General features: G+C 40.9%; 1 protein-coding gene across 7 annotated transcripts in view; it reads right to left on the bottom strand.

Annotated features, from left to right (window-relative positions):
- NFATC1 (nuclear factor of activated T cells 1) overlaps window positions 1-12,084 on the bottom strand; it is a 111,900-nt gene that overhangs the window by 64,509 nt on the left and 35,307 nt on the right. For all 7 annotated transcript variants that reach the window (XM_015854787.2, XM_015854791.2, XM_015854793.2 and 4 more), the window contains exons 4-5: window positions 3,521-3,723; window positions 433-605 (exon numbers count right to left, since the gene is read on the bottom strand). In XM_015854787.2, the coding sequence (XP_015710273.1) occupies window positions 433-605; window positions 3,521-3,723 (376 nt within the window). The remainder of the gene's footprint in view (window positions 1-432; window positions 606-3,520; window positions 3,724-12,084) is intronic.

Here is a 12,084-nt window from a genome sequence, read left to right as displayed (position 1 = left end):
AGGGTGTCACCTCTAGTGTATTGCTGGCCCTTCATCAAATTGTTTGGGTCTTGTAGGCTGATTTTTGCTTTTTGCAAAGGGGGAGAGTGACTATGACACAATAAGTGTTTTCCAAAGTTCTTACAGTAGTTCCCTGTATGATAGGAAGTCACAAAAAAATCCAAGTCCTGTCAATTCCAGGCCGACTGTTCACTTAGTAGTACTCTATTTTTGTTTTATGTGCATTCTTCCCAATAAAGGGATAAAGGCACAAAGCTACACACTATTTTTTTTCTACAGCAAATGTATATAAACCACACATTTTTGCAAAATAAAGCAAGGTTTACTGACCAGACAGGTACAGTAAAACAAGTGTTTAGCATGTTGATCGACAAATGCTGCATGTTCAGCGACACAAGAGCTAGCAATAGAAAGATATCTGTTGCTACTCACAGCACTCAATAGGGTTGGAGGCTACTTGCAAAGAGAGGGTCCTCCCATTGGACTGCGGGATGTGAACTCGGAAGACCAGCCGCACACGTGTGTTCTTCCGCCCAATGTCTGTTTCTCCCTTCCGCAGTTCGATGTCAGAGTTTCTGAGCTTTAATATTCCAGCACAGTCAATGCTACCCAAAAGGGAACACAGAGCAATTCAATTCATTTAAAGCAGACTTCAGAAGGAAACAAGAGTGCAGTTTCTTCCCTCTCTCCTGTACATCTTCCGTGTCAGACACAGCCCCGTGACCAAGCTATACACAGTAGACTTCATCCACAAGTAGCTCAGTTCAGGCTATTGGTAGTAACACATAGCAGCCGGAGTTGAGCACACAAATCTAGGATGTTACTTCAGTTGCCAGAGGGAGAAAATGTAAAAGATCCTCCCAACACATCCTGTAAGGATGGAGCTTACAGACTAGCTGAAGTGCAAAGGAATTGACTAAAGAAGTCAAGAGGACAGGACATTACTGCACTCTGTGTTACTAACTCAGAATGCAGATATATTGACAATTTCACTTGTTATGGCTAATATGAATAAAAATATTCCATGCTTTTTACTGGAGAGGAAAATCCTGCCAATACTCATTATCGAGCATAGTTCTCACTGAGTCAGTCCTACTGTCAATGTGCTTGTATTTGAGTGAATTTTTAACAGTCATAAGCGAAGCACTGAGCTGAAGCTTTGCACAAAAAAAACCAACCAAATTTGAGGTTTCCCCTCTACATTAGAGAAAAATGTGCTGTTTGTCAGAAAGAACTCCTGCTATTTCTGACCTCTCTCACTCCTATTTTTCAATCTTGGTTTTCTTGTGAATGAGTCAGAATTTCAGTCAAAGCGAATTCCAACAGAGAAAGTTCACAGAACAAAAGATAAATAAACATACACGCTCAAAAACCCACTGCAAAAATACTTCTCCTTTGGTTAAGACTACAAAGTCTGCACTGTAGTTTATTCTGGGTACTGGTCCCTGGCATGCATTTTATTATACTAAATACATACAGTTTAATTTTATTTTGAATTAAAGAGTTTAATTCCTCCTCCAGACCTTTGAAGCACAGTTCTGAAGCAAACAAGAACAAGAACAATGGCAGCCTGGTTTTGACCTGCATTTTTTTTGAAGTATAGATTTCAGAGTAACAAAAATACCTTTGCTAGTACGATCAAAGAAACTAATGAATGTATTAATGCTTCTTAACAATGCATATTAGCAGAGGAAGTCATAAGAATTAAGAAACATTTGTACATATGTCAAAATTTTATGCAATGATCCATATGACAGAGAAGAAATGATGTGCATCTCACTATTGCCTCTCTCATAACAAGAGTTGTAAAACAAAACACCTCAGCAATTGGTTCAGACTCTGTACGGTGCAGAGGAGCACAAATCAGGCTTGTGAAGTCATAGATATTAGTATTTGAAATCAATAGGAGTAGTTAATCGTTCGAAGTTAAAACATGCCAATTTGCTCCATTATTTCATAATAAGAAAGCCTAAATACACAAAGTATCTATGGGAAAAGTCCTTGGCTCTAAATTTCAATTCACTCTTAGCCTACATGAGGTTTCAGAGTACTGACATACAAGGCTTATATAATCCAAAGCATGGTATGTGGTTCTTGGGAGAACCCTACTGTGTGTCATATGTGTCATGAAAATACTAAGTTTGGATCCAGTACTGTGTGACTACCTTTACTGTACAGGGAAAGATGACGGAAACAGTATTAACGCTCCCATATGGCCAACAGTATTATTCAAACTGGATAATAGAATGGCCAAGAAATATTTTCTGTGTACAAAGTGGTGACATCTCAATAACCTCAATGGAATTGTGCCAGCTTACAGTAACAGAAAATGGGGACACTAATTTTGCATACTCGTCACGACTTAACACAATGAAGTGACAGAGGTCCTCAGATCTTGAGTGATGATACTAATCCCAGCTGGCAATGCAGTTAACCACATTCTAGTTCTACTTACATGATGCACTCCAGCACATGTTGCACATGACATTGCAAACCAGCTTCTAATTACTGCTACATACAGAAGGGCTTCAAGTGTCTGATACCATTTTTCACTTCAATAAGGTGCAGAAAACAGTATATGAATAACCAGGAGTAACCAGTTTTTGAAGGCTTCCTGAGATTTCCCATTGTCTTTGTTGTGGTGGGACCTGCTTTCTTTTTGTCTGTTTATTTACCTGTCCTTTCTGTCTCCCTATAAATACACACAAACACACATGCATCCATGTATACACATATGTATACATGCACATTAATACACCAGTAGATGTACATACAAATTCCTCCCTTTATGAGTCTTGTTTATATCACATATGCAGTTCAACACTGGATGTTTTGTACACAACCCTATAATGAAATTTATCTGGCCCTGTGGCCGTTAACACTCAGATTCCTATCAATTCCTAAGTTCTTAGGTGTTTCCTGCATGGGAAAACTCATTCCAGTTCAGTAACTGCATTCTGTAAGTTTTAACTCCTTTCCTAAAAATTCTGCTTCTAAACAAACACCATTGGAAAATGTGGATTTTTATTACATAAGAACTAAGAATGGCTTTGTTTGTATCAAAAAAGGCTAGGTTACTTGGTAATGTCCTCTAGAAGAGATTCCATTGACATCCAAAGATAAATTTTAATAGGCCCCGTTCCTTGTGCTCGCACATACAGGAGTAAGAGGTGTCATATTTAGAAACTAAATGCAGGAGCTGAGGTAGGAGATATTTAGAGCTTGGTAACCGAGACACTTATTTTAAATGGCAAATAAGCACATTGGCTGAAACTCTAGAATGAAAGCAATCAGTTGTCATAAATATTTGCAAAGTTCATTTTGTTGTTAAGCTGATGAGAGGCAGTTTGTGAAGACTTACTACTACTTACTTACTACTACTGAGCGGAGTTTAAAAAAAGGACAGAAAAAGGAAAATAGCATACAAGGAAAAAAAGAAACAAAACACAAAACAGAAGAAATTAAGTGGGAAGACCAAGAGGAAACTGCTAAGCAGTCAGGCATAGTGTCTGGGTCTTACGTTGCTCTCATGTTGTTCTCTGGAAGAAGTGGGATTTCCAAGACTTTGGTGTTGGAAAGTATTGTTTCGTGGCTGGTGGTGGAAACAGTCTTCCCAGTGATTCGATGAACCTGGTAGAAAGCATGAGGTCGCAGCAGGCGGTCGTCTGCAGTCCCGATGAACAGCTGTAGCGTGAGGGGCTCGCTTTCTAAGTAACCATGTAGCTGGCAAGAGAACAGAAAATGCCCACTGAGCACCACGGACATAAACTGCTAGGAATCAATTAAATTTTTATAAGCAGGAGAGCCTAATTCAAGGAAAGAACTTGTGACAGGTGCTATGTGTTAAGTTTCCCCCTCCAATTTTTCCTGTAATGTAATATTGGTACAATAAAAAGGTGCACTCAGAAAATATCTCATTATCCTAGAGGACCTGAGGCACTTTAGATGAGGTGAACTTTTGTGCGCTATTGCTGTGTCCACCAAAATCTTTGCATAAATTCTGCTGCAGTTTGGCAAAAAAAACCACAACACAGTCAACATTCATCTGCAGTACTAAGGGTAGCGATGCTAAGGGGGCTTGCATGTGGAAAAGAACACAGCTGATCCACCCTTAAGCTTCCTGGGCTGTTCCACATGTGGAAGATGTGCAGGACACTTTCTCTCACTGATTTTTATGCCAATAAAAACTGGAACAGAATAGAGACAGAGCATGTGTACATAACTTGTTGCTCACCACGTGCGCAAATTCTTCTTAGAACTGCAGAGATCTCATTGAAGCTACTGGGCTTGACTTGAGCCTCTCATTCATGTTACAGTGACAACTTTGATGCCAACGATAGTTTTTTCTACCACATATCAAAGCAAGAGTAGCACCTGCCTTCAATACTGTCACCCTGAAGAGGCCACCTAGGGCTTATACCAGTGCAAAGGCCACAGCCTAGTCTGCCTAGGGAGAGCAGACAGCACAGGAATGAACCACATGCATCCCACTCCTCTGTCATCAGAAGCCCCCTGCTTCAAAGCACAGGGCCTCACAACTGCACTGCTCAGTAATTAAGGCAAGGCCAGCCTAAACACTGTGAATAAAAACCAAGAATACAGCAGATGCTGCCAAGTAGAGGCTGTCTTCAAGCAGATGCAAACCGAGCTCCACACCTGCTAGTTTGACTCACTTGGATAACTTTTCATCTACAGACTATAAGGGTCTTCAAGACCAGCCCTGGCTGCAGTGTACCCAATGGTCTGGCAGATGAGGGGTGTGCTGAGTAGCAGGGAAGTAATTGAATTGAGTACATCTGCTCCAGTGCCTGGCAAAAACTGGCAGGTAACAGGCAATCCAAAGCTGCTGGCTCATACTGCCATGCCATGCAAAGGGAGCTTGCTGCTGCATGCAGAATGTGTCCCATGCAGACAGAAAGGTTTTACAGTTTCCTCTCCTCACACCTCCTGACTGACCTCAGTGTGCCTGCCACACCATCACTACAGCCAGGCAGCTAAACCCTTTGCAGTGAGCCAGGGCTCAGAGCTCACAGCACAGAGGCACTCAGAAGCAAGCTGTGCTCCCCACAGGCCCCAACCACTTCTGTTGCCCACACCCATGCTGAGCCAATCCCAGCCACATGGGCACTAGCAGCCCCACAATCCCCTTACTCTTCCATCTCTCATCACTCTATTCATGCTACCATCTGATGCTGGGGAACAAGCCCTCAAAATAACTCTTCCACCTGAGAGCTGTGAGGCTTTGCACTGTGGGAAGGGAGGATGTAGCAGCTGCAGGAGAGAGGAGCATGAACCAGGTGGGCAGTTACATGAGGTACATAGTGCTGAGGAAACATTCCTACCCTGTTATAGGTGTACTTTTTTCTGCTAATGATTCAGGTGGGAAAGGCCAGGCTTTCAGGAGCTGTATAGCATCACTACACCATTACTAGCTCAGATAGATCTACTTTATACAATTGATGACATCATGGTGAGCAGGAAAGCTTTTAATTCATGGTGTAGGAAAATGCAAACAAAGCTACTTCCCTACAGCTTTTTATTTATTTTTCCACAGAAGATTTGCTGGGTGGGCCTCTCCCATGATCCTAGATCAAGCAGGAGGATCTGCTGCTATTCCTTTAATGTGTTTAGCTCTTTGTGGAGGAGGCTGGAGGCTCTGCTGCTTTCATTAACTCCTCCACACCTCTTCCCCATCTCCAATACAGGTATTGTCAGAATGGTAGAAACAGAAAAAACAGATCTCAGCCTCAGCTCTCACAGAGCTGCCATGAACTGTGTCTTTCAGCTTAGTTGCCAGCCTCAGAGCCAGGAGCAGCGGGGGACAGGCTGCTTCTATGCAGGGTCACAAGCAAAAAGTGACAGTGACTTTCTAATTTGCTGCTTGAATAACTGCAAGAAGCTGCACTTACAAGATTTCAGTGAGAAACCTTAACAAAAGGTGTTGTTCTTCAGCAGGAGTTTGAAACATGCCTGCCATGAGGCTGAGCTTTGTCATACTGCAGCAGTCCTCAGCTCTCCTGCCTCTGACTCTACTGCTAGCCATCTCTGTAGCCACTGCCTCTACCAAAACAGTGTACTTCCCCTTCAAAACACACGGCTCCTATGTCTGGCAGCAGAAAGATTCTCAACACCAAAATCTGTGCTATGCTGCAAAAATACAATTTTCTGGTTTTAACTTCCAGACCATAGAGATGCAGCCTTAGAGCTCGTGTGCTCCCAGCACAGTTGGCAACCACGGGGAAGCCACCGTCTTACTCAGCACATCTCTGTCCCCACATGCCTTGCGGCCAGAGCTGTTTACTACTGCCATGGACTTGAGTAGGGCTAGCTGAGTGACCTGGATTCAGCCTGGACTGATCTCACGCTGCGTCAACATCTCTAGAGCTTCAGCACTGAGGCTGTGGTGATGGAGAAGACATGGGGTACTGTTGGGTATTTTCGATCATGAGCGTAATGCGGGTTCACAGAGGAAAAAGTAATAATGTGTGACACATGAACCGATTAAATTTCTACAGGAAGCTGCTGGAAGAAAAAACTACGTAGCTATGCATTACCAGCAGCGACTTCTCCAGCTTGTTATGGAGGGTGCTTTTTATGGAGTGTGTAAAATTAAAACAAACCCATATTGAATTACAAGGCTGCTTAAAAGGTAAAAATAGACCAGCAAGTAACTTAAACCTCAATTCGTCAAGAGCAAAATCACACACTGAGATAACCATGTGTTTTACTGAATCAGGGCAAATGGGTCAAAAAATGTTAGTCTTGCATTGGGTTCTGCCATTTCAGGCTTTATCTTTGAATCAGAACTTAGCTACTGATCTCATAACCTACTTGTGAGACTCAGACAGTATTTTTCCCACCTGTTTTTTAAATAGAAATCAACCTGAAATGCACAGCCCTCACCTTTGCATTCCTGTCTTCCCACAAGAGTTTAAATGCTGAAAAATAAACATTAAGATTATCAGATGCATGTTCTGCATTGTTTTTTGAACTGTGTTATCTTCAAACTAGATTTATGCTTTTATTTCTCTTTTTTAAGGTGCTGTTGTACAGCTCTGCTGGGCTTTGCTAAGCCATGAGCTTTCTCTGGATGCATCACATATTATTAATCATGCATTCATGGAAGCTCTTCCTCATCTGTTAGTTCTGAATTTGAAGAGAATTATTGCTAAGCATGATGAACAAACATGAGATTTCAAGAGAATGGAAGTGTCAAAAACATCCAGGAAGATAAGGTTGCTAATCCAGTTACTGTACAGTTGATTTTGCAGCCACCAACTCACGTAAAATCCTTACTCAACTGTAAGTTTAGTGCTCTACAGTAGAAGGCATTGGATCTCAAATACGTATTTCCCTTTGTGTTTTCCTCACTGCATCATATCCATTACTTTTACATTATTTTTCAGTCTTATATTCCAAGAGAAGCAGTAACAGACAACAATTCAAGGATTAACATTTGAAGGGGCACATACTGTGGATGACTAATTTTAGGTCATTCTCCCAGTGTACAATTTCTGCGACAGACAATATTGAACTTTGGAAGAGTTTTTGTTGTGCTGTAGATGTCCAGAGAACAGGCAAGATTTTGCATACTTTCAGCAGGCATAGGAAAAATACTCTGTGGCTCCCTCAGTGTAGAAGTGTGACATTACTGTCACACCATTCAGAAGAATGAAAAGGGGAGCACTGGCAGTACAGGAAGAACTGTAGTACTCTGGGCTATTACATTTGTCAGGTGAACATGAAAAGGGAAGGGGTAAAGGGGAACTGAGTATTTCTATTAGTTAGGAAAGATTTCACACGTTCACATACACGCATATTTTCCATGAATGCTCTGGAATACTGTACTTGGTATAAAGATTCTGTTTCCTGGCATGCAACACGGGATGCGTGCGTCAGACACCCTATTTTTATCTTTTTCTCTGTGTAACGCAGTCCCAAAGCTGAAGCTCTTCTCATAATACCTCAGTAGCTGAGTACGGGTGACAAAGGTTGCTCTCAGCTGCACGGTTCATAAAAAAGGATGTGCCTTTCCTACCAAGCATGCTTTGCTTGGCAGTACCTACATTCAGATGGAAAGAACGATACATTCCCCTGATGTGGAAGTGAAAAGGGATGTCACTCCAACTAAGGATCAGATGCACAAAGTTTTTGAATCAGCTTTTCTTCCCCAGTAAAGGTGAGAATACAGCAGCCACATGTTTTAACACAAAGTAGAGATGCAGGAAGAACTTGACTATGTAGATAAGACCACTGCGGTCAGTGTCATTGGTTTTGATGTGAAAGTAGGTCATGTTCTCCTGTTCTGACTGACCACCGACTAACCTGCTCGTTTCCTTTTTGAGCAACACTGTAAAAATATTTGAACTAGTCTCCAAAGACATTTGCATATATATTGTCTGAAGCTGCTAAGATCAAAATCAGACTTTAATTGTGGGCTTGTTTTACGCTCCTCTCATTCTATCAAAAGCAATGCAGTCACCAGTAATTAACAAACAGAACAGGACTGATCACAGTTAAGCTCTTCATCATCTTACATCATCTTACGCAAGAGTGAGAGAAGACTGCACCGCCTGAGTGACTGCTGCACCACAGCAAGCCTTCTCTGGAATTCCTAAACCTCTCTGTCATCGTTTTCGCAACACCATCTCTCACCAACACCTCTTGGCTCTCATTAGTAAACTGCTGCTCATCTTGATGCATGGTGCCAAAGCAAATCCCAGCCTTTCCCTTGGAGCACACAATGTGGAATGGGATTATTGTTCCAGCACGTCCAGGCAGTGTGGTGCTGAATGCCAGGAGGTGTTCCTCTGACAGCTAGCAAATCACAAGGAAAACAGAACCATTTCTCCCAAGCGGCAAACATCTGACTGCAACATATCACCTGATTTAGACCTACATCATTCATAAGCTAGGTTTATCACAAACATGAGCATACCCAACCACAGGGTGTTCCTGCTGTATCCAAACAAAGTGCTTGGTGCGTATCTACAGAATTTGGCAATCAGAATTGAACAGGCCTAAAAATGATAAGCAGAAGAAGCTGGAGTGTTTTTAACATAAACATTAGAAAAACAACAGAACTTTTCCAACCTGACTGCAGCTACTTAATTTTGAGGATTTTTTTTCAGATGTTGCGTCCCATCCAATATCTCAAATGCTATGAGACTGCAAGGAAAACTTCTACTATTTAAGTTAGGACATTTCTTTTAAGAAAGACAGCTGAAATATCCTGTGTGTTTCCATCAAAGTACTTTGTGCTTTTGGCATGCTGAAATGCTCAGAGAACTACCTGTCATAACAATAAGCTCTCTCTGCCTGGAAAGACTCCCAGAGGTCGCTGAAAGAATGATCCCATTCTGGTGGGACCAAGGAGGCCATCACAGCCAGATGCGCCAGCTAGGTGTATGTGGAATGACTCTTCAGTGTACTTACAGGGAGTTCTGTAAGTAGACCAGAGGCACACCAGTGCTTCTTTTTTTTTTTTTTTTTTTTGTAGGCAACTAAACCGGTACATTTCCCATTTCTGTAAATATGTTACATGAGTGTTGCTGCTGATTTTGGGCTTAGCCCATTTCAACATTTTCAAGATATTAGTTCCCACCAATACCAAAGTGGGGCACAACCATGGACTTAATATCTGTCCTCTAAACTAGTCAGGAACTTGTGCTTGATACTGTCCAAGCTATTAAGGGCTGTCCTTCATGACAATGATGTGCAAAAAATCCAAGTGTAACATCTGTATCAGCAATAAATGTGTAAATGTGTGTACCTGTTCTTTGTACATTTAATGCATAATCAAGTCTGTGTGAAAACAAACACATCTATACCTCAAAAAATAATAAGAAAAATATCTACCTCTTTTTCACCTCGTCTTGTGCCCCGTCCCTGGAGGCATTCAAGGCCAGGCTGGATGTGGCTCTGGGCACCTGGTCTAGTGGCTGGCGACCCTGCATATAGCAGGAGAGTTGAAACTAGATGATCATTTAGGTCCTTTTCAACCCAGGCCACTCTATGATTATATCTTCTCCAGTCAGTCCTCTGATGGCCATACAGCTTGCACTTAGCAGTGCTTTACACAAGTCTGTCTCACCCATACTTCAGAACTGTTCAAGGCATAATCTGTGCTTCAGTGTTAGTCTAGAGAGAATCATTAGCAAGATTAAGCACTCAGCCTGATGAAAGGGAGCTTCTTTTGCTTATTCTCTCATCAGTGGTTTGGAATGTAATTGCTAAATGCTTTCAAAACAAGAAAACGTGATAAAAAGTAAAATCTATAAAACAGTGAAATCTTTGAAGTAATTGCTGCTTGTATCTTCAAGTTGGAGCTTCAAGAACTCCACAAAATAGCTTTATTGCAATCTTTTTCAATCAGTAGGTTTTTATTTTTTATGTTAACTCCACGTGATGAATAATAAAACAAATTGTCGTATTTTTAAAACGTACCTAATACACAATACAATACAAAACCATAACATCAGTCAGTATTCAGTATCTCAATTTTTCAAAAACAAATTGAAGATTAAGCTGTTTAAACCATAAAGTGCATAAGCATTTCAGGTATTGATTTTAGCTATAAACACCAAGCATGCTTAGAGCCATCACACCAATTGAAGAAATAAAAAAACTTTGTTACCACACAGAAGTATCTGGAGATAGAAGCTGTTACATCACAGGCTTAAATGGGTAGAAGGAAAAGTTGGTTTTCCAAGCAATGACAGTCATATGAAGTAAAGGCACTGAAACCACGATCAGGAGACCTGGAGATCTATTCTTGTGTTCACTGCAGGGATCCTGCCTGACCTTCACTTGGGCATGTCCCTGAGCTCCCTTGTCTTGGCTTCCCCTCAGCTGAATATGCCCAAGGACCTTTTGCTGAAGGACCAGAAAACCGGAAACTACTGCTCTGCCAAATATACATGTACATATTTGGCATATATATGTGTGTGTGTGTGTGTATATGTATGTGTGTATATATATGTATATACTTTTCCAACCTGATATATATATATATATATATTGCTGAAGGACCAGACAACCGGAAACTACTGCTCTGCCAAATATACATGTACATATTTGGCATATATATATATATGTGTGTGTGTGTGTATATATGTATGTGTATATATACATATATACATACATATATGTATATACATATGTATACATATGTATATACATATATACATACATATGTATATATGTATATACATATATATACACACATACATATACACACACACACACACATATATATATATATGCCAAATATGTACATGTATATTTGGCAGAGCAGTAGTTTCCGGTTGTCTGGTCCTTCAGCAATATATATATATATATATATGAAGACTGTTTCATGAACTGCTGTGGTCCCTGCCTTATAGTGGGCTCTTTTATCATCCCTGTTTCTTTCCAGCTTTAGCTCCTCAGGTGGACATGTTTCATCCACTGCTGTACTGCTCGAGTGCCCCCTATTCATTTTAGGGCTCCAGCCCAGAACAGTGCAGGCTACTGCAGCCCAAAGCACACCTAGGACTGGAAGCAGCACAGCACAAGAGGCAAACACACCTGCTGACTAACATGACAGGTTCCAATTCTCTTTGCCAGGAACAAGGTGAGTAAGAGAGGTTGCCAGTTTTTTGATTAGGTGCAAAGCCCAGGTCCAGACCACGTATCAGAGTGGATGCAAATCAGAGGTGCTAAATTCAGATGGTCTTTTACACTATGTTCTCTAGTGAGAGCACAATACAGAAAAAGGGAGTGTCTTATTTAAAACACTAGAGCAGAAGAACTTAAGTAAAAAAAAAAAAAAAAAAAAAAAAAAAAAGAAGAAGATATAACACAAAAAAAAGCATGAACTCAACTGTTCTGTAAGAGCTGAGATTACTGTCTGGTCATAGTAGCTTTTTTGAATTTTATCTGACATGTTGACCAGAATGAGTGTATAATTTNACGTATCAGAGTGGATGCAAATCAGAGGTGCTAAATTCAGATGGTCTTTTACACTATGTTCTCTAGTGAGAGCACAATACAGAAAAAGGGAGTGTTTCCTTGAACGTTACCTTCTACAAAAATTTAATTAAA

The sequence above is a fragment of the Coturnix japonica genome, chromosome 2 (genome assembly GCF_001577835.2).
Source record: "Coturnix japonica isolate 7356 chromosome 2, Coturnix japonica 2.1, whole genome shotgun sequence".
Lineage (NCBI taxonomy): Eukaryota > Metazoa > Chordata > Aves > Galliformes > Phasianidae > Coturnix > Coturnix japonica.
This window is presented reverse-complemented; position numbering and strand designations above follow the sequence as displayed.